Source organism: Petromyzon marinus, chromosome 63 (genome assembly GCF_048934315.1).
Source record: "Petromyzon marinus isolate PM22_M1 ecotype Great Lakes invasive population chromosome 63, UKy_Petmar_22M1.pri1.0, whole genome shotgun sequence".
Lineage (NCBI taxonomy): Eukaryota > Metazoa > Chordata > Hyperoartia > Petromyzontiformes > Petromyzontidae > Petromyzon > Petromyzon marinus.
The window spans coordinates 2,093,396-2,116,323 of record NC_133729.1 but is presented as its reverse complement, the minus strand read 5'-3'; the positions used below and the strand labels follow the sequence as shown (position 1 = coordinate 2,116,323).

General features: G+C 52.0%; 1 protein-coding gene across 1 annotated transcript in view; it reads right to left on the bottom strand.

Annotated features, from left to right (window-relative positions):
* Positions 1 to 22,928, bottom strand: part of EXOC2 (exocyst complex component 2) — a 244,203-nt gene that overhangs the window by 67,904 nt on the left and 153,371 nt on the right. The window contains exons 13-14 of the mRNA XM_032977440.2: positions 15,006 to 15,212; positions 8,855 to 8,979 (exon numbers count right to left, since the gene is read on the bottom strand). Coding sequence (XP_032833331.2) covers positions 8,855 to 8,979; positions 15,006 to 15,212 — 332 coding nt within the window. The remainder of the gene's footprint in view (positions 1 to 8,854; positions 8,980 to 15,005; positions 15,213 to 22,928) is intronic.

Sequence of the window (22,928 nt, the reverse complement as noted above, 5' to 3'; positions counted from 1 at the left end):
ATATATGAGTGAGTGTATGTGAGTGTGCATTAGTATATGAGTGAGTGTGTGTTAGTATATGAGTGTGTGAGTGAGTGTGGGGGACCGCACAGACTGTAACAACTACAGGGGCATCTCACTCCTCAGTGTGCCGGGAAAGGTCCTGGCAAGGATTATTCAGCATCGCCTTGCCAGGCACGCTGAGGAGAGGCTTGCGGAGCCCCAATGCGGTTTCAGGAAAGGGCGGTCCTGCACAGATGCCATATTTTCTGTCCGTCTGCTACAGCAGAGGTGTAGGGAATTCCAACAAGACCTACATCTCTGCTTTATTGACCTGGTCAAGGCCTATGATACCATCAGTAGGCCTGGGCTCTGGGTCGTTCTTCGTGCTTTTGGAGTACCTGACCCTCTGCTCACGATCATTAAGGACCTTCATGATGGTGAGCGGGCCCGGGTAAAACTACGTGGCCGGGAGTCAGAGCCATTCCCTGTACACCTTGGGGTGCGACAGGGATGTCCTCTGGCTCCCACATCATTTAACATCTATTTTGACCACGTAGTTCGTGAAGCCTTCAATAGCTGTACTGGGGGAATCTCCATATGGTACAGATATAATGGGAGGCTGATCGATGCCCGGGTACGGTCAAGGAATGGCTCCCTATTGCTCAACCACGTTATGTATGCTGATGATTTGGTAATAGCTGCTCAGTCAGAGGAGGAGTTGGAGACGCTGCTGCTGAGACTGGAGCGTGCCACTAAGAGGTGGGGCCTTACCATCAGCCCCACCAAAACTAAGCACCTGCCTGGGTATTTTGTACCATCGGACACTCCACCCCCACAACTCCCAATCGATGATGGGGCAGTTGTGGAGAGAGTGGAGAGTTTCCCATACCTGGGCAGTGTGCTTATGACTGGCTCCACTTTAACAGCAGAGGTCTCACTCCGAATCAGTCGAGCGGCAATATCTTTTCATCGGTTGCGTAACGCTGTGTGGAAGCTACGTGGCCTGTCCCTCCGCACTAAGCTTCAGGTCTTCTCGGCCACGGTCATTCCCCCCCTTCTCTACGCTTGCGAAACGTGGACCCCCCTAATGGAACATCTCAGCCGGTTAGAAACATTTAGGCTGGCCTGCCTACGATCCATCCTGGGTTTAACCAGACTGGATTGTGTGAGGAGCTCACAAATCCTTGAAAGATCTGGGTAAGGTCCCATCGGTGGGCTCCTCCGGCGGGCAAGGCTGCGATGGCTGGGTCATGTAGCCCGCATGCCCAGCCACCGCATGCCAAGGCAGCTTTTGTTCGGCCGGATTGAGGGGGCTAGGCGGGCGCGGCACGGGCTAGAGAGGAGATGGAGTGATGTGGTACAGGAGGACGTGGAGCTGAGTGGACTTGCCAATGACTGGTACCAGCGGTGTCAAGATCGGCCTCTGTGGAGGAGGCTCGTGAAGGATGCTACTGGGCAGTTGGAGGTAGTCGCCCTCCAACAACAACGGAGGGTGGAGGAGCAACGCTCAGAACAACGAGCGGAGCGCCGGGTGGCGAAAGCACAGCGGGTTGGCACAGTAGGGGGCACAGGTGGTGCATCAGCCAGTCATCTCAGTCAGTCGACCCGTGGCACCTGGGTCTGCCCCGTGACCTCCTGCCAGCGGGCGTTCGACACTTCACGTGGCCTCAGGGTGCACATGGCCTGGCACAAGCGTCGTGGTGGCGTCACCGCCACTTAGTGGCGAACGGCGGTTGTTGTTGTGTGTGTGAGTATATGAGTGAGTGTGTGTTAGTATATGAGTGAGTGTGTGTGAGTGTGAGTATATGAGTGAGTGAGGGAGTGTGAGTATATGAGTGTGTGAGTGTGAGTATATGAGTGTGAGTATATGAGTGAGTGAGGGAGTGTGAGTATATGAGTGTGTGAGTGTGAGTATATGAGTGTGTGTGAGTATATGAGTGAGTGTGTGTGAGTATATGAGTGTGTGTGTGTGAGTATATGGGTGTGTGTGTGTGAGTATATGAGTGAGTGAGTGTGAGTATATGGGTGTGTGTGTGTGAGTATATGAGTGAGTTGTGTGTGAGTATATGAGTGAGTGTGTGTGAGTATATGAGTGAGTGTGTGTGAGTATATGAGTGAGTGTGTGTGAGTATATGAGTGAGTGTGTGTGAGTATATGTGTGTGTGTGTGAGTATATGTGTGTGTGAGTATATGTGTGTGTGTGAGTATACGAGTGAGTGAGTGTGCGTGTGTGTGTTAGTATATGAGTGTGTGAGTGTGTGTTAGTATATGAGTGTGTGAGTGAGTGTGTGTTAGTATATGAGTGTGTGAGTGAGTGTGTGTGAGTATATGAGTGTGTGTTAATATCTGAGTGTGTGAGTGTGTGTTAATATATGAGTGAGTGTGTGTGAGTATATGAGTGTGTGTTAGTATATGAGTGTGTGTGTGTGTGAGTATATGAGTGTGTGTTAATATATGAGTGAGTGTGTTAGTATATGAGTGAGTGTATGTGTGAGTATATGAGTGTGTGTTAATACATGAGTGAGTGTGAGTATATGAGTGTGTGAGTGATGGTGTATTAGTATATGAGTGAGTGTGTGTTAGTATATGAGTGAGTGAGTGTGTGTGAGTATATGAGTGAGTGTGTGTTAGTATATGAGTGAGTGTGTGTGAGTATATGAGTGTGTGAGTGAGTGTGTGTGAGTACATGAGTGAGTGTGTGTGAGTGTGAGTATATGAGTGAGTGTGTGTGAGTATATGAGTGAGTGTGAGTATATGAGTGAGTGTGTGTGAGTATATGAGTGAGTGTGTGTTAGTATATGAGTGAATGTGTGTGAGTATATATGTGTGTGTGTGAGTATATGTGTGTGTGTGAGTATATGTGTGTGTGTGAGTATATGAGTGAGTGTGTGTGAGTGTGTATTAGTATATGAGTGAGTGAGTGTGAGTATATGAGTGTGTGTTAGTATATGAGTATATGAGTGAGTGAGTGAGTGTGAGTATATGAGTGTGTGTTAGTATATGAGTGAGTGAGTGTGAGTATATGAGTGAGTGTGTGTGAGTATATGTGTGTGTGTGAGTATATGTGTGAGTGTGTGTGAGTGCGTATTAGTATATGAGTGAGTGTGTGTTAGTATATGAGTGTGTGAGTGTATGAGTGAGTGAGTGTGAGTATATGAGTGAGTGTGTGTGAGTATATGAGTGTGTGAGTGTGAGTGTATGAGTGAGTGTGTGTGAGTATATGAGTGTGTGAGTGTATGAGTGAGTGTGTGTGAGTATATGAGTGAGTGAGTGTGAGTATATGAGTGTGTGAGTGTGAGTATATGAGTGAGTGTGTGTGAGTGTGTATTAGTATATCAGTGTGTGAGTGTATGAGTGTGTGAGTGTGAGTATATGAGTGTGTGAGTGTGAGTATATGAGTGTGTGTGAGTATATGAGTGTGTGAGTGTGAGTATATGAGTGTGTGTGTGTGAGTATATGAGTGTGTGAGTGTGAGTATATGAGTGTGTGAGTGTGAGTATATGAGTGAGTGAGTGTGAGTATATGAGTGTGTGAGTGTGAGTATATGAGTGTGTGAGTGTGAGTATATGAGTGTGTGAGTGTGAGTATATGAGTGTGTGTGAGTATATGAGTGTATGAGTGAGTGTGAGTATATGAGTGAATGGGGAGCGGCGGTGGAGCGGTTAGCGCGACTTCAATTCCCGCTAACGTCCACCACCAAGAGAGGTGTCACGATTACCTGAAGCGCCCCCCTAGGGCCTCCCTCTCCCCTAGGTCGACTCAGCCTCGAATAGAGCACCCGGTGCGGCGGTGTGTTAACGTGGCCACCGGGGGGAGACAAAGGCGGCCGGGCGTGGTTCCGGCCGCCCACCACAGTGCCGGGGGGGGGCCCCTTTGTAAGCGCCGCTTCGCTACTGACGGCACTTGCCCCAACGGCCCGTCGAGGCTGCACGGGGGAGCTTTGTCTGTCGCGGGCGAGTCGATGCGGTGTGGCGTCGCCTCCACGGCGTCCACCCCCGATGATGTCGTGTCGGCGACTTGGGTTTCATTTTGATGTTTACTCCATCATCCAACGTTCCCCCAACGGTCCCCCAACGTTCCCCCAACGTTCCCCCAACGTTCCCCCCAACGTTCCCCCAAACGTTCCCCCAACGTTCCCCCAACGTTCTCCAAGCGTTCCCCAATCTTTCCCCAATCTTTCCCCAACGTTCCCCAACGTTCCCCCAACGTTCCCCAAATGTTCCCCCAACGTTCCCCAACGTTCCCCCAACGTTCCCCCAACGTTCCCCCCAACGTTCCCCTAACGTTCCCCCAACGTTCCCCCAACGTTCCCCAAACGTTCCCCCCAACGTTCCCCAAACGTTCCCCCAACGTTCCCCAACGTTCCCCCAACGTTCCCCAAATGTTCCCCCAACGTTCCCCAATCGTTCCCCCAACGTTCCCCCAACGTTCCCCCCAACGTTCCCCCCAACGTTCCCCCCAACGTTCCCCAAACGTTCCCCCAACGTTCCCCCAACGTTCCCCCAACGTTCCCCAAACGTTCCCCCAACGTTCCCCCAAACGTTCCCCCAACGTTCCCCCAACGTTCCCCAACGTTCCCCCAACCATTCCCCCCAACGTTCCCCCAACGTTCCCCCCAACGTTCCCCTAACGTTCCCCCAAGCATTCCCCCCAACGTTCCCCCAACGTCCCCCCAACGTTCCCCCAACGTTCCCCCAACGTTCCCCCAAACGTTCCCCCAACGTTCCCCCAACGTCCCCCCAACGTTCCCCCCAACGTTCCCCCCAACGTTCCCCAAACGTTCCCCCCAACGTTCCCCCAAACGTTCCCCCAAACGTTCCCCCAACGTTCCCCCAACGTTCCCCCAACGTTCCCCAAACGTTCCCCAAGCATTCCCCCCAACGTTCCCCCCAACGTTCCCCCAACGTTCCCCCCAACGTTCCCCCAACGTTCCCCCAACGTTCCCCCAACTTTCTCCCAAGCATTCCCCCCAACGTTCCCCCAACGTTCCCCCCAACGTTCCCCCAACGTTCCCCCAAGCATTCCCCCCAACGTTCCCCCAACGTTCCCCCCAACGTTCCCCCAACGTTCCCCCAACGTTCCCCCAAACGTTCCCCCAACGTTCCCCCAACGTCCCCCCAACGTTCCCCCCAACGTTCCCCCCAACGTTCCCCAAACGTTCCCCCCAACGTTCCCCCAAACGTTCCCCCAAACGTTCCCCCAACGTTCCCCCAACGTTCCCCAAACGTTCCCCAAGCATTCCCCCCAACGTTCCCCCCAACGTTCCCCCAACGTTCCCCCCAACGTTCCCCCAACGTTCCCCCAACGTTCCCCCAACTTTCTCCCAAGCATTCCCCCCAACGTTCCCCCAACGTTCCCCCCAACGTTCCCCCAACGTTCCCCCAACGTTCCCCCAAGCATTCCCCCCAACGTTCCCCCAACGTTCCCCCAACGTTCCCCCAACGTTCCCCCCAAACGTTCCCCCCAACGTTCCCCCCAACGTTCCCCCGAAAAAAACAGGAAGAGGAGGCCGCTGTAGAGCGCACGGAGCGGCTCGCTGGCACGGAGCACACGGCTATTAATAACCACCGGGAGGTCACCGCCACCGGCACCTTGGGCCGTGGGAGTCGGCGCGGCCGTTCATTCATTATTTATCGGCCGTGCGTCTAGTCCACCCCCCCCCCCACTAGCTCCCCACCTTCCCCCCACCGACACAATCTCGCACGAGAACGCGCCATCAATCACGGGCGTGGTGGGGGGCATGGGGCGATGACCTCACAGCCACAACGACACCCCCCACCACCACCACCACCACCGTCGCAAAACCACCAACCCACTGACCCGCCCACACGCCCGCCCACCCAGCCACCCACCCACACACCCACCAACCCGCAATCCCACCCAGCCACCCACCCACACACCCACCAACCCGCAATCCCACCCACCCGCCCGCTCACCCACCCACCCACCCACCCGCCCGCTCACCCACCCACCCACCCGCCCGCCCGCTCACCCACCCACCCACCCGCCCGCTCACCCACCCACCCACCCACCCGCCCGCTCACCCACCCACCCGCCCGCTCACCCACCCACCCGCCCGCTCACCCACCCACCCACCCGCCCACCCGCCCACCCACCAACCCACAATCCCACCCACCCGTTCTAGATTTGAAGCTTTCGTGACTGCAAGGATCCATACTCTTTGGTTCTATTCGGTAAAGTCACGTAGGTAAAAAATAAAATAACAAAAATCACGACGTTTTGGCCACAACACAAGCGGCCTTCATCAGGTGAAGGGACCGGGCTGTCCACCCGCCCGCCCACCCACCCACCTACCCACCAGCTTGCCCGCCCACTCACTCCCCGCACACCCCAAGGACGCACTCTCCGATTAATATATATTCTTTGTATTTTTCCCCCCCAGGTAAGCTCCACTGAGCTATGTAGCTCTGTTGTCAGAAACGTGCCTGGCCATCACAAACGATAGCTCGACAAATTGGCTTATCGTCACGTGAAAATTGACAGCAGCTGAACAATCCAACCAAACTTTTCATTTCATTATTTTATATTTTGCCAGGTAAGGCCCGCTGAGCTGTGTATCTTTATTTCAGAAGCCACCTGGCCATCACAAACGATAGCTCAGACAAGTGGATTATCATCGTCATCGCCATCATCATCATCACCACGTGGAAATTGTATAGCAGTACTCTTTGGGTCTATTCGGTAAAGTCACGTAGGTAAAAAAATAAAACGACAAAATTCACGACGTTTCGGCCACAACACAAGCGGCCTTCATCAGGTGAAGGGACTAGACTGCCTCGAAGACTTTTTTTTTTCACTCCAGCGCAGTCTTCGAGACAGTCTGGTCCCTTCACCTGATGAAGGCCGCTTGTGTTGTGGCCGAAACGTCATGATTTTTGTCGTTTTATTTTTTACCCACGTGACTTTACCCAATAGAACCAAAGAGTATGGATCCTTGCAGTCACGGAAGCTTCAAATCTAGAATGTATAGCAGTAGCAAAATACTCTACAGATTCATAGATACCCATAGAGACCCTACTCAGAGAGCCCCATAGACCCACAACAACCCACAGCGACTCACTCAACTCTAAACTAGTTTTATTGTTACCAGGAAAAGCCCCACTGACCTACGTAGCTCTCTGTCAGAAGCCACCTGGCCATCATAAATGACAGCTCAACCAAGTGGCATCTTGTCAACATCATCGTCATCATCGTGGTGGTGGTGTGTCTCCATGTGTCTCCGTGTGTCTCCGTGTGTCTCCGTGTGTCTCCGAGCCACCGGTGATTGGGCACAACCAATCAGCTCACGACCTCCTTCAGATCCTGGTTGCATCACGGGTCTCTATGTGATGCGTCTATGGGTCTCTGTGTGATGAGTCTATGGGTCTCTATGTGATGCGTCTATGGGTCTCTGTGTGGTGAGTCTATGGGTCTCTGTGTGACGAGTCTATGGGTCTCTATGTGATGCGTCTATGGGTCTCTGTGTGATGAGTCTATGGGTCTCTGTGTGATGCGTCTATGGGTCTCTGTGTTATGAGTCTATGGGTCTCTGTGTGATGAGTCTATGGGTCTCTGTGTGATGAGTCTATGGGTTTCTGTGTGATGAGTCTATGGAACTCTGTGTGATGAGTCTATGGGTCTCTATGTGATGCGTCTATGGGTCTCTGTGTGATGAGTCTATGGGTCTCTGTGTGATGCGTCTATGGGTCTCTATGTGATGTGTCTATGGGTCTCTGTGTGATGAGTCTATGGGTCTCTGTGTGATGCGTCTATGGGTCTCTGTGTGATGAGTCTGTGGGTCTCTGTGTGATGAGTCTATGGGTCTCTATGTGATGCGTCTATGGGTCTCTGTGTGATGAGTCTATGGGTCTCTGTGTGATGAGTCTGTGGGTCTCTGTGTGATGAGTCTATGGGTCTCTATGTGATGAGTCTATGGGTCTCTGTGTGATGAGTCTATGGGTCTCTGTGTGATGAGTCTGTGGGTCTCTGTGTGATGAGTCTGTGGGTCTCTGTGTTATGAGTCTATGGGTCTCTGTGTGATGAGTCTATGGTTCTCTGTGTGATGAGTCTATGGGTCTCTGTGTGATGAGTCTATGGGTCTCTGTGTTATGAGTCCATGGGTCTCTGTGTGATGAGTCTATGGGTCTCTGTGTGATGAGTCTATGGGTCTCTGTGTGATGAGTCTATGGGTTTCTGTGTGATGAGTCTATGGAACTCTGTGTGATGAGTCTATGGGTCTCTGTGTGATGAGTCTATAGGTCTCTGTGTGATGAGTCTATGGGTCTCTGTGTGAGTCTATGGGTCTCTCTAAATAGTCTATGGGTCTCTGTGTGAGTCAATGGGTCTCTCTTAAGAATCTATGGGTCTCTGTGTGAGCCCATACGTCTCTGTGCGAGTCTATAGTTCTCCGTGTGATGCGTCTATGGGTCTCTGTGCGAGTCTATGGGTCTCTGTGTGAGTCAATGGGTCTCTCTTAAGAATCTATGGGTCTCTGTGTGATTCCATAGGTCTCTGTGCGAGTCTATAGTTCTCCGTGTGATGCGTACATGGGTCTCTGTGTGAGTCTATGGGTCTCTCTAAAGAGTCTATGGGTCTCTGTGTGAGTCTATGGGTCTCTCTTAAGAATCTATGGGTCTCTGTGTGAGTCCATAGGTCTCTGTGCGAGTCTATAGTTCTCCGTGTGATGCGTCTATGGGTCTCTGTGTGAGTCTATGGGTCTGTCTAAAGAGTCTATGGGTCTCTGTGCGAGTCCATACGTCTCTGTGCGAGTCTATGGGTGTCTGTGTACGCATGTGCGTGTTGAACTTCTTTGGCACCAGCGTACGTAGCCCAGCGCGCTAACCGGAGGTGCGTGCTGGTGGATGAGTTTCACCTCGCTGAAGAGGCTTCCGTTGACGTAGGAGATCCACAGCTTCCACAGGCTGGGCAGCTGAGCGAGCACCAGGTCAGTCAGCGTCTCCACGAAGGTGATACGAGCGGGGACGCGGGCACGGCTCGCTGCGCCACCACGCGGAGACACAGAGACTCACATCGTAGACACAGAGACTCACATCGTAGACACAGAGACTCACATTGTAGACACAGAGACTCACATCGTAGACACAGAGACTTACATCGTAGACACAGAGACTCACATCATAGACACAGAGACTCACATCACATACACAGATCGTAGACACAGAGACTCACATCGTAGACACAGAGACTCACATCGTAGACACAGAGACTCACATCGTAGACACAGAGACTCACATCGCAGACACAGAGACTCACATCGTAGACACAGAGACTCACATCGTAGACACAGAGACTCACATCGTAGACACAGAGACTCACATCGTAGACACAGAGACGCACATCGTAGACACAGAGACTCACATCGTAGACACAGAGACTCACATCGTAGACACAGAGACTCACATCGTAGACACAGAGACGCACATCGTAGACACAGAGACTCACATCGTAGACACAGAGACTCACATCGTCGACACAGAGACTCACATCGTAGAGACAGAGAGACTCACATCGTAGACACAGAGACTCACATCGTAGACACAGAGACTCACATCGTAGACACAGAGACTCACATCGTAGAGACAGAGACTCACATCGTAGACACAGAGACTCACATCGTGGACACAGAGGCTCACATCGCAGACACAGAGACTCACATCGTAGACACAGAGACTCACATCGTAGACACAGAGACTCACATCGTAGAGACAGAGACTCGCATCGTAGACACAGAGACTCACATTGTAGACACAGAGACTCACATCGTAGACACAGAGACACATCGTGGACACAGAGGCTCACATCGCAGACACAGAGACTCACATCGTAGAGACAGACTCACATCGTAGACACAGAGACTCACATCGTAGACACAGAGACTCACATCGTAGACACAGAGACTCACATCGTAGACACAGAGACTCACATCGTAGACACAGAGACTCACATCGTAGACACAGAGACTCACATCGTAGACACAGAGACTCACATCGTAGACACAGAGACTCACATCGTAGACACAGAGACTCACATCGTAGACACAGAGACTCACATCGTAGAGCTAGAGACTCACATCGTAGAGACAGAGACTCACATCGTAGAGACAGAGATTCACATCGTAGACACAGAGACTCACATCGTAGACACAGAGACTCACATCGTAGACACAGAGACTCACATCGTAGACACAGAGACTCACATCGTAGACACAGAGACTCACATCGTAGACACAGAGAGACTTACATCGTAGACACAGAGACTCACATCATAGACACAGAACCTCACATCATAGACACAGAGACTCACATCACATACACACATCGTAGACACAGAGACTCACATCATAGACACAAAGACTCACATCGTAGAGACAGAGAGACTCACATCATAGACACAGAGACTCACATCGTAGAGACAGAGACTCACATCGTAGACACAGAGACTCACATCGTAGACACAGAGACTCACATCGTAGAGACAGAGAGACTCACATCGTAGACACAGAGACCCACATCATAGACACAGAGACTCACATCGTAGACACAGAGACTCACATCGTAGACACAGAGACCCACATCTTAGACACAGAGACCCACATCATAGACACAGAGACTCACATCGTAGACACAGAGACTCACATCATAGAGACCCACAGCTCCCATCATAGACAGAGACTTGCATAGAGGACACATAGGCTCAGCCATAGACTGAGCAGTGATTGAACCCAGGTTCTCAGGTGCATTGCGTTGTTGATGGTCTCAGCTGAGTCACAGGAGCCACTGACTTACGTGGAGATCAATAAACTTACAAAGAAGCACAACACCAACGGAGGGCGGAGGAGCGACGCTCACAACAGAGATAGGAGCACTGGGCGGCTAAAATGCAGCAAGTTGGCACAGTAGGGGGAACAGGTGGTGCATCTGACACCCATCTCAGTCGGTCAACCCATAGCACCTGGGACAATCCCATGACTTCCTGCCAGCTGGGAGCCTTCGACACTTCAAATGGCCTCAAAGTGCACCTAGCGAGTAGCACCTATGAAGGCCGGCATGGCACACGAGGGGGTGGGTGGCCAGCACCACAACCAGCCGCCTGTCCCCCGACTGGCGATGTTTACGCACCGCACCAGGTACTCGTTTGAAGCCGAGTCGACCTAGGGGAGGCCAAGGACCGGTTCAGATAATCGTAACTGATGTTGGCCACCGGCGAACTCACCGCTACACTACCGCTCTCTCATAGGTACACACATATACATACGTTTACACACGCGTATGCGAACACAACAACAACAACCGCCATTCGCCACTAAGTGGCGGTGACTTCACCACGACGCTTGTGCCAGGCCATGTGCACCTTGAGGTCACGTGAAGTGACGAACGCCCTCTGGCCGGAGGTCACGGGGCAGACCCAGGTGCCACGGGACGACTGACTGAGATGACTGGCTGATGCACCACCTGTGCCCCCTACCGTGCCAACCTGCTGTGCTTTAGCCACCCGGCGCTCCGCTCGTTGTTGTGAGCGTCGCTCCTCCACCCTCAGTTGTTGTTGGAGGGCGACTGCCTCCAACTGCCCAGTAGCGTCCTTCACGAGCCTCCTCCACATCACTGGTACCAGTCATCGGAAAGTCCACTCAGCTCCACGTCCTCCTGTACCACGTCACTCCATCTCTTCTCTAGCCCGTGCGCGCCCATTTAGCCCCCTCTATCCGGCCGAACAAAAGCTGTTTCGGCATGCGGTGGCTGGGCATGCGGGCTACATGACCCAGCCATCGCAGCCTTCCCTGCCGGAGGAGCTCACCGATGGGACCTTGCCCAGATCTTTCAAGGATTTGTGAGCTCCTCACACAATCCAGCCTGGTTAAACCCACAATGGATCGTAGGCAGGCCAGCCTAAATGTTTCTAACCAGCGAAGATGTTCCATTTGCAGGGTCCACATTTTGCAAGCATAGAGAAGGGAGGGAATGACCATGGCCGAGAAGACCTGAAGCTTAGTGCAGAGCGACAGACCAGGTAGCTTCCACACAGCGTTACGCAACCGATGAAAAGATATTGCTGCTCAACTGATTCGGAGTGAGACCTCTGCTGTCAAACTGGAGCTGGTCATGAGCACACTGCCCAGATATGGGAAACACTCCACTCTCTCCACAACTGCCCCATCACCAATTGGGAGTTATGGGGGTGGAGTGTCCGATGGTATGAACTACCCAGGCAGGTGCTTAGTTTTGGTGGGGCTGATGGTAAGTCCCCACCTCTTAGTGGCACACTCCAGGTTCAGCAGCAGAGCCTCCAAATCCTCCTATGAGTGACCAGCTATTACCAAATCATCGGCATACATAACGTGGTTGAGCAATAGGGAGCCATCCCTTGACCGCACCCGGGCATCAATCAGCCTCCCATTGCATCTGTACCAGATGGAAATTCCTGCGGTACAGCCATCAAAGACTTAATGAACTACGTGGTCAAAATAGATGTTTAATAATGTGGGAGCCAGAGGACATTCCTGTTGCACCCCAAGGTGTAAAGGGAATGGCTCTGACTCCCGGCCACGTAGTTTTACCCGGGCCCACTCACCTTAATGATTGTCCTTAATCATCCTGAGCAGAGAGCCAGGGACTCCGAAAGCACAAAGAACAACCCAGAACCCAGGCCTACTGATGGTATCATAGGCCTTGACCAGGTCAATAAAGCAGAGATGTAGGTCTTGTTGGAATTCCCTACACCTCTGCTGTAGCAGAGCGACAGAAAATATGGCATCTGTGCAGGACCGCCCTTTCCTGAAACCGCATTGGGGCTCCGCAAGCCTCTCCCCAGCGTGTCTGGCAAGGCGATGTTGAATAATCCTTGCCAGGACCTTTCCCGGCAAACTGAGACGTGAGATGCCCCTGTAGTTGTTACAGTCTGTGCGGTCCCCCTTCTTAAAGAGGGAGACCACCAGGGCATCCTTCCAATCCTCCAGAACCCGTCCAGTGGTCCAGACTGTTGTTATGATGTCATGTAGGGCAGTCTGTGCACAAACGCTACCCTCCCTCAGCATTTTGCTTGGGAGATCATCTCTGCCCGGTGCCTTTCCTGGTCTCAGACTCCGGATCGCCTTCAGTACTTCCTCAACAGATGGCAACTCAGCCAGCAACTCTTCTTCCAATATTTCTTCCAAAATTTGAGGCATGGCAGCCTCAGCAGGGTCATCCCCACTTTGCCGCATGTTTTCCAGGCTGAGGGATTTCCCCTCCCCAAGACCTCACAGAAATGCTCAGCAAATTTGCAAACCTGTTCCTGGGGGTCAGAGATTGGATCACCATTCTTTCCCTAATGGTAATAGGTGTGGCGCTGCAAGTTTCCTTCATGACGAAATTAAAGAGCAATTTGTGATCGCGGGCCATAGGCAGTTCCATTTCCTCAGCAATGCGTGACCACCACTCATCCTTGCAGCGCCTCACGGCTCTCCGAACCTCCGAGCGAAGGCTGCGGTAAGCCTCCTCATTCTCTGATGTGGGATGTTGTAGATGACAGTGGGCCTGTCGCTTTTTCTTAGCTAGCCCGAACACCTCCTCTGTCAGCCAGGGTCTCTGGGGAGGTCTGGACCGTGTACCCAAAGTAGCCATTGCAGCTGCATGAGCCATAGTCCTAAACCTCGCCCATTTCCCCTCGACATCAGGAGGAGTGGGGGACGATGCCAACCCCAGCCGCAAGCAATGATGAAATTCTCGCTTGCAACTTTCATCAGCTAGCTGAGACCATGCCACTAATGGATTGAATGGGGTCCTGGGTGTACACCCACCACCGGAGTGGAAGAATGGCAGGCACATCTTACAGATGACTAGTCGATGGTCAGAGGGTAGATCAGCTCCATGGTAGGTCCTGGTGTCAAGGACATGGGCTCGCTTCCGCTTTTCCGTCACTACGTAGTCCAGCAGATATTCTTGCTTGGACCCGGCATGCAGCCATGATGTTGTGTGGATGCGCCGATGCCGGAACAGCGTGTTGGTAATTACAAGCCCATGGGCTGCACAAAAATCTAGCAGCCTCCTGCCGTTGTTATTGAGCTGATCTGGCCCATGCCTTCCAATCACTCCAGACCAGGTGCCAGCATCATGACCAACTCGGGCATTGAAGTCACCCAACAAGATCACTCTATCCCAAGGGGCCACTTTAGCTAGCACCTGTGACAGGAGGTCATAGAAGGCATCTGACTCATCGGCCTTACCTGCATCCCTCCACAGATGTTCGTCTTCGGTGGGGGCATAAGAAACCACGACCACCACTCCTCACCTCTGGTTGATGGGAACGCGAGCCTGGGGCTTAGAGCTTCCTACACCTCACCGCCATGCTCCCACGCCCACTTCATTCTTTTGTTCAGAAGAAGAGCCACACCCTGTCGTTTGGCAGTCTCCTGCCCCGAGTAGAGGACTGTCCACCCCTCATGGTGGCAGGAGCCAGAGCCAGTCCACCGGACCTCCTGAATACCACAGAGATCCAGGCGGTACTGGTCCAGCTCCCGACAGAGGAGTGGCAGCCTCTCCTCTGCAGTGAGCATTCGAACATTCTACATGGCCACACGTAGCGGTTTTGTTGTTGTTTCTGCACATACACACACACGTACACACACACGCGCACGTGTACGTACACACGCGCACGTGTACGTACACACGCGCACGTGTACGTACACACGCGCACGTGTACGTACACACGCGCACATATACGTACACACGCGCACGTGTACGTACACACGCGCACATATACGTACACACGCGCGCGTACGTATGTACACACACGCGCACGTGTAAGCACGCGCACGTGTACGTACACACACGCGCGCACATGTACGTATATACACGTGTACGTACACACACACACGCGCGCGCGCACGTGTACGTACACACACAGGCGCGTACGTACACACACACAGGCGCGCAAATACACACACACACGCGTGTACGTACACACACACAGGCGCGTACGTACACACACACGCGTGTGTACGTACACGCGTGTGTGTGTGTACGTACGTGCGTGGTCGGCTGTGCGCGTCTGGCCGGAGCGGAAGCTGCCAGTGCGCCGCAGGGAGTCGCCGTGCCCCAGCCAGCCCGCGGGGATCCCCGCCGGAGCCGGCGGCGGCGGCGGCACCGCCGCCACCGCCGACGGCGGGAGGGCCGGGCCCGGATCGGCGCCAGCGTCGGGGCCGTAGCGTGGGGCCCCTCCTGAGGCCGCTTCCTCTGTCAACAACAACAACAACAATAAACAATAACAAAGAACAATGAACAACAACAACACATAGAGTGTCGGGGCAAGTGGCTCGGTCAACACAAAGATCCCCACCACCATGTGGTTGAACACGCGGTAGTAGTAGTGGTAGTAGTGGTGGTAGTGGTAGTAGTGGTGGTAGTGGTGGTAGTAGTGGTGGTGGTGGTAGTGGTAGTGGTGGTGGTAGTGGTAGTAGTAGTGGTGGTAGTGGTGATAGTGGTAGTGGTGGTAGTGGTAGTGGTGGTAGTGGTAGTAGTAGTGGTGATAGTGGTAGTGGTGGTAGTGGTAGTAGTGGTGGTAGTAGTGGTGGTGGTGGTACTGGTAGTAGTAGTGGTGATAGTGGTAGTGGTGGTAGTGGTAATAGTGGTGGTAGTAGTGGTGGTGGTGGTAGTGGTGGTAGTGGTGGTGGTAGTGGTGGTGGCAGTGGTGGTGGTAGTGGTAGTGGTGGTGTTAGTAGTGGTGGTAGTGGTGGTGGTGGTAGTAGTGGTGGTGGTAGTGGTGGTAGTGGTGGTGGTCGTCAGTGGTAGTAGTGGTAGTGGTGGTAGTGGTGGTAGTAGTGGTGGTGGTAGTGGTGGTAGTAGTGGTGGTGGTAGTGGTGGTAGTAGTGGTGGTAGTGGTGGTGGTGGTAGTAGTGGTGGTAGTAGTGGTACTGGTAATTGTGGGAGTATTTGCAGTAATGGTGGTCGTAGTATTGGTAGTAATGGTAATAGTGGTAGTAGTAGTAGCAGTAGTCGTACTGGTAGTAGTGGTAGTAGTGGTGGTGGTAGTAGTAGTGTTATAGGTAGTAGTAGTAATAGTAGTAATTAGTAATAGTGGTAGTAATAGTGGTAGTAGTGGTAGTAGTAGTGGTATTAATAGTGGTAGTAATAGTGGTAGTAGTAGTGGTATTAATAATGGTAGTAATAGTGGTAGTAGTAGTGGCAGTAATAGTGGTATTAATAGTAGTAATAGTGGTAGTAGTAATAGTAGTAGTGGTAGTAATAGTAGTAGTGGTAGTAATAGTGGTAGTAGTAGTGGTATTAATAGTGGTAGTAGTGGTATTAATAGTGGTAGTAGTAGCGGTAGTAATAGTAATATTGGTTGTAATAGTGGTAGTAGTAGAAATAGTAATAGTGGTAGTAATAGTGGTAGTAGTAGTGGTAGTAATAGTGGTAGTAGTAGTGGGAGTAGTAGTGCAAGTAGTAGTGGTAGTAGTAGTGGTAGTAATAGTGGTAGTAGTGGTAGTAATAGTGGTAGTAGTAGTGGTAGTAATAGTTGTAGTGGTAGTATAAGTGGTAGTAGTAGTGGTAGTAATAGTAGTAGTGGTAATAAGTGGTAGTAGTAGTGGTAGTAGTAGTGGTAGTAATAGTGATAGTAATAGTGGTAGTAGTGGTTGTAATAGTGGTAGTAGTAGTAGTAATAGTAGTAGTGGTAGTAATAGTGGTAGTAGTAATAGTAGTAATAGTGGTAGTAGTAATAGTGGTGGTAGTAGTAGTGGTAGTAACAGTGGTAGTAATAGTAGTAATAGTGGTCATAATAGTTATAGTGGTAGTATTAGTGGTAGTAGTAGTGGTAGTAATAGTGGTAGTAATAGTGGTAGTAGTAGTGGTAGTAGTAGTGATAGTAAGAGTGGTAGTAGTAGTGGTAGTAGTAGTGGTAGTAATAGTGGTAGTAATAATGGTAGTAGTGGTAGTAATAGTGGTAGTAGTAGTGGTAGTAATAGTAGTAGTGGTAGTAATAGTGGTAGTAGTAGTGGTAGTAGTAGTGGTAGTAATAGTGGTAGTAGTAGTGGTAGTAATAGTAGTAGTTGTAGTAGTAGTGGTAGTAGTAGTGGTAGTAATAGTGGTAGTAGTAGTGGTAGTAATAGTGGTAGTAAGTGGTAGTAGTAATGGTAGTAATAGTGGTAGTAAGAGTGGTAGTAGTAGTGGTAGTAGTAGTAATAGTGGTAGTAATAGTGGTAGTAATAGTGGTAGTAATAGTAGTAGTGGTAGTAGTAGTGGTAGTAGTAGTGGTAGTAATAGTGGTAGTAGTAGTGGTAGTAGTGGTAGTAATAGTGGTAGTAGTGGTAGTAATAGTGGTAGTAGTAGTAATAGTGGTAGTAGTAGTAATAGTGGTAGTAGTAGTGGTAGTAACAGTGCTAGTAATAGTAGTAATAGTGGTAGTAATAGTAGTAGTGGTAGTAATAGTGGTAGTAGTAGTAGTGGTAGTAATAGTGGTAGTAGTGGTAGTAATAGTGGTAGTAATAGTAGTAGTGGTAGTAATAGTGGTAATAGTAGTAATAGTGGTAGTAGTAGTAATAGTGGTAGTAGTAGTAACAGTGGTAGTAATAGTAGTAATAGCGGTAGTAATAGTAGTAGTGGCAGTAGTACTAGTTGGGGCTTTCGTCACCAATGTTATCCATAGGAGAGGTGTTTTTTGTTTGTTGGGTCAGCTCGTGTGAACGCTATAACAACAACACGAATATAAACGTGCGTCGTTAAACCTGCCACCACCAGCACCACCGCCCGGCACGGCCGATTCGTAAGGGAGTCCGTCACGTAAACAAAACGAGTTCAGCACGAGCCGGCGTATTGGAGAGTAAGCCCACAAGCAGAACATTTAAAATCTGTGATGTTTCTCCACTGCTCCCCATACAAACAAATTGGAAACGTAGATCAATCACACCCTTTGGGGTTCTCATCCAAAACTAAACTTTTTAAAAAAAAATTTGCAATGCCCCACTGAGCCGCAATGTCGCCCTTTTTCAATAAGTGTACCTGGCCATCACAAATGCCAGCTCAACGATAGTGGCTTATCACCATCATCATTGCCACGGGGACATTCACAGCAACGGTCAAAGACTCCTCTCTCTCTCAACGCGTGACGTGGGGGGGGGGGGAAAACCAAGGGACCGACCCAGAGATAAATCCACTCGACCACCACGGGGGTCAAGTGCTGCTCGCGAGTAGCAGCACCTTACGTAGGCCGCAAGGGGGTGGTGGGGGGTGGCCGGCAACCGCGCCCGGCCGCCTTTGTCTCCCTCGTGGCGATGTTTTACGCACAGCACCGGCCAGCTAAGCAATTTGATGAGGCCGAGTCGACCCTAGGGGATGGCCCAGGAGAGGTTGGGGGGGGGGGGGGGGGTGGCGGGGGGGGGGTGTTAAAAAAATCGTCACGGGCGTTTGTGGTGGCCGTGACCAAGAATGAAACTCGGGTGTCTGCCGGGTTCCGGGCGCAGCGCGCCAACCGCTACGCCACCACTCCCCGCTCGCGCGCACGCTCACGCGCACACTCACGCACGCACGGATGAGTGTGCGCGTGCGTGCGTGCGTGCGCGCGCGCGTTTCCACGTGTCAGCAGCGCCCGGCCGCATTGTTCATGGACGCACGCCCATGGCGAGGTTTGCGTGCGACGGGACGATAACTCTCACGGGCTGTCAGCGCCGGGTTCCGCCACACACCGCACGGTTCGCGCTATCCCAGAATGCCTTGCTGCTGCTGCTGCCACCTTCCCACCGGTGTGCGGGGCGACGGGAGGAGGGGGAGGGTTGTGTCGGGGTGGGGGGGGGGGAAAGGAGCCTGGGTTCGAATCCTGGGTCGGAGTGCGATGAGTCTATGGGTCTTTGTGTGATGAGTCTATGGGTCTCTGTGTGATGAGGCTATGGGTCTCTATGTGGTGAGTCTATGGTTCTCTGTGTGATGAGTCTATGGGTCTTTGTGTGATGAGTCTATGGGTCTCTGTGTGATGAGTCTATGGGTCTCTGTGTGATGAGTCTATGGGTCTCTGTGTGGTGAGTCTATGGGTCTCTGTGTGATGAGTCTGTGGGTCTTTGTGTGGTGAGTCTATGGGTCTCTATGTGGTGAGTCTGTGGGTCTCTATGTGATGAGTCTATGGGTCTCTGTGTGATGAGTCTGTGGGTCTCTGTGTGATGAGTCTATGGGTCTCTGTGTGATGAGTCTATGGGTCTCTGTGTGATGAGTCTATGGGTCTCTGTGTGATGAGTCTGTGGGTCTCTGTGTGATGAGTCTATGGGTCTCTGTGTGATGAGTCTATGGGTCTCTGTGTGATGAGTCTATGGGTCTCTGTGTGATGAGTCTGTGGGTCTCTGTGTGATGGGTCTGTGGGTATCTGTGTGATGGGTCTGTGGGTATCTGTGTGATGAGTCTATGGGTCTCTGTGTGATGAGTCTGTGGGTCTCTGTGTGATGAGTCTATGGGGTCTCTGTGTGGTGAGTTTATGGGTCTCTGTGTGATGAGTCTGTGGGTCTCTGTGTGATGAGTCTATGGGTCTCTGTGTGGTTAGTCTATGGGTCTCTGTGTGATGAGTCTGTGTGATGAGTCTGTGGGTCTCTTGTGTGATGAGTCTATGGGTCTCTGTGTGATGAGTCTATGGGTCTGTGTGGTGAGTTTATGGGTCTGTGTGATGAGTCTGTGGGTTTCTATGTGATGAGTCTGTGGGTCTCTTGTGTGATGAGTCTATGGGTCTCTGTGTGGTGAGTCTATGGGTCTCTATGTGGTGAGTCTATGGGTCTCTGTGTGGTGAGTCTGTGGGTCTCTTGTGTGATGAGTCTATGGGTCTCTGTGTGGTGAATCTGTGGGTCTCTGTGTGATGAGTCTATGGGTCTCTGTGTGATGAGTCTGTGGGTATGTGTGATGAGTCTATGGGTCTCTTTTGTGATGAGTCTGTGGGTCTCTGCGTGATGAGTCTATGGGTCTCTGTGTGATGAGTCTATGAGTCTCTGTGTGATGAGTCTGTGGGTATGTGTGATGAGTCTATGAGTATCTGTGTGATGAGTCTGTGTGATGAGTCTGTGGGTCTCTTGTGTGATGAGTCTATGGGTCTCTGTGTGATGAGTCTGGGTCTGTGTGGTGAGTTTATGGGTCTCTGTGTGATGAGTCTGTGGGTCTCTGTGTGATGAGTCTGTGGGTCTCTTGTGTGATGAGTCTATGGGTCTCTGTGTGATAAGTCTATGGGTCTCTGTGTGATGAGTTTATGGGTCTCTGTGTGGTGAGTCAATGGGTATCTTGTGTGATGAGTCTATGGGTCTCTGTGTGATGAGTCTATGGGTCTCTGTGTGATGAGTCTGCGTCTCTCTGTGTGATGAGTCTGTGGGTATCTGTGTGATGAGTCTATGGATCTCTGTGTGATGAGTCTATGGCTCTCTGTGTGGTGAGTCTATGGGTCTCTTGTGTGATGAGTCTATGGCTCTCTGTGTGATGAGTCTGTGGGTATCTGTGTGATGAGTCTATGGGTCTCTGTGTGGTGAGTCTATGTCTCTCTGTACGATGAGACTATGGGTCTCTGTGTGGTGAGTCTGTGGGTCTCTGTGTGATGAGTCTATGGCTCTCTGCGTGGTGCTGGCCACCCACCCCCTCGTGTGCCACAGTGCCGGCCTTCATCGCTGCCGCTACTCGCTAACAGCACTTGCCCCAACAGCCTGTTAAGGCTATACAGGGAGGGGGATCTTCGTCTTTGTGTGCGTCTGTTCATGATGGCTGTGCCCGATGCACTGTGCAAGCAATGTTGACATCCTGGGTTGAACATTGGCTGACAGCACCACCACCACCACCACCACAAATGCGTCGTTAAACCCGCCACCACCCGGCACAGCCAATGAGCTAAGGCTTGTCACGTCAACAGACGATGCCAATGAGTGACTGGTACAGCACCACACCGCCGCGCTGGAGAGCAAATCCACGACAATGACAATCCGAGCGCGACGAGTCGGCAGGGATTACGAGCGGCATCAACGGGCGGGCAAGAGCCAGAGCGGTGGAGAAATCCTCCTCCCACTTCGTGCAACAGAGGGACGGATGTGATGACGACTTCCTATTCACCGAGGTATGGACCCCTCGACACCGCTGATGCTTGGGTAGAGGTGGTACAGGGGATGGGGTTTAGGGAGATTTAAGAAACTCACCCCACACCCCCCCCCCCCCAGCCCCCAGGAGATGGGAGTCGAACCTGCGAGCTGCGGATCAAGAGGTGCGAGGTTCGTGGAGCACGACGCTCGGAGCGACGGAGCGAGTCTCACGGCTGCAATGCCACGAGGCGGCCGTGCAGTCACTGCTGAGATCATGAGCTCACTAGCCACGAAGACACTGTGTGAGTCTGTGTGAGTCTGTGTGAGTCTGTGTGAGTCTGTGGGTCTCTGCTGTGTGAGTCTGAGGGTCTCTGTGTGAGTCTGTGTGAGTCTGTGGGTCTCTGTGTGAGTCTGTGGGTCTCTGCTGTGTGAGTCTATGGGTCTCTGTGTGAGTCTGTGGGTCTCTGCGTGAGTCTATGGGTCTCTGTGTGAGTCTGTGGGTCTCTGCGTGAGTCTGTGGGTCTCTGTGTGAGTCTGTGGGTCTCTGCTGTGTGAGTCTATGGGTCTCTGTGTGAGTCTGTGGGTCTCTGCGTGAGTCTGTGGGTCTCTGTGTGAGTCTGTGGGTCTCTGTGTGAGCCTCTGGGTCTCTATGTGAGTCGGTGGGTCTATGCGTGAGTCTGTGGGTCTCTGTGGGTCTATGTGTGAGTCTGTGGGTCTCTGTGTGAGTCTGTGGGTCTATGTGTGAGTCTGTGGGTTTATGTGTAAGTCTGTGGGTCTATGTGTGAGTCTGTGGGTCTCTGTGCGAGTCTATGGGTCTCTGCGTGAGTCTGTGGGTCTCTGCGTGAGTCTGTGGGTCTCTGCGTGAGTCTGTGAATCTCTGTGTGAGTCTGTGGGTCTCTGTGTGAGTCTGTGGGTCTCTGTGTGAGTCTGTGGGTCTCTGTGTGAGTCTGTGGGTCTCTGTGTGAGTCTATGGGTCTCTGCGTGAGCCTGTGGGTCTCTGTGCGAGTCTTTGGGTCTCTGTGTGAGTCTATGGGTCTCTGTGTGAGTCTATGGGTCTCTGTATGAATCTATGGGTCTCTGTGCGAGTCTGTGGGTCTCTGTGCGAGTCTATGGGTCTCTGTGTGAGTCTGTGGGTCTCTGTGTGAGTCTGTGGGTCTATGTGTGAGTCTGTGGGTCTCTGTGCTAGTCTATGGGTCTCTGTGCGAGTCAACGGCAAACAGAGACTCGCATCTCGCTGCACTTAGAGAACCCGCTATTGTTCACTGGCCGTGTGTGGCCGAGACCTGGACTGGAACCCAGGCTCTGGCCGGGCGGTCGCGGTGCTCTCTGACCCCCCCCCACCCGAGCCACCCCCCCCCCCCGGTCGTCCTCTCCACCCACAATGCACAGCTCCGCCAAAGCTGCCAACTCCCCTTCGCAAGCAGAGAGAAAGAAAGAGGAAAATAATTCCTCCGCTACAACTTCCTCTCGTCGCAAGCAGCAGCAGCAGCACAAACACAATCCCGTAACGCACTTCCACACGGGGACCGGGCCATTGTGTTCCATCACACTGAGCGGCACGGCCGTAAATAGTCTGGCGAGAAATGTGCGTGTGTGTCAGTGTGTGTGTGTCAGTGTCAGTGTGTGTGTGTGTGTCAGTGTGTGTCAGTGTGTGTCAGTGTGTGTGTGTCAGTGTGTGTGTAAGTGTGTGTGCGTCAGTGTGTGTGTCAGTGAGTGTGTCAGTGTGTGTGTGTCAGTGTCAGTGTGTGTCAGTGTGTGTGTGTCAGTGTGTGTGTGTCAGTGTCAGTGTGTGTCAGTGTGTGTGTGTCAGTGTGTGTGTGTCAGTGTCAGTGTGTGTCAGTGTGTGTGTGTCAGTGTGTGTGTGTCAGTGTGTGTGTGTCAGTGTCAGTGTGTGTGTGTCAGTGTGTGTGTGTCAGTGTGTGTGTCA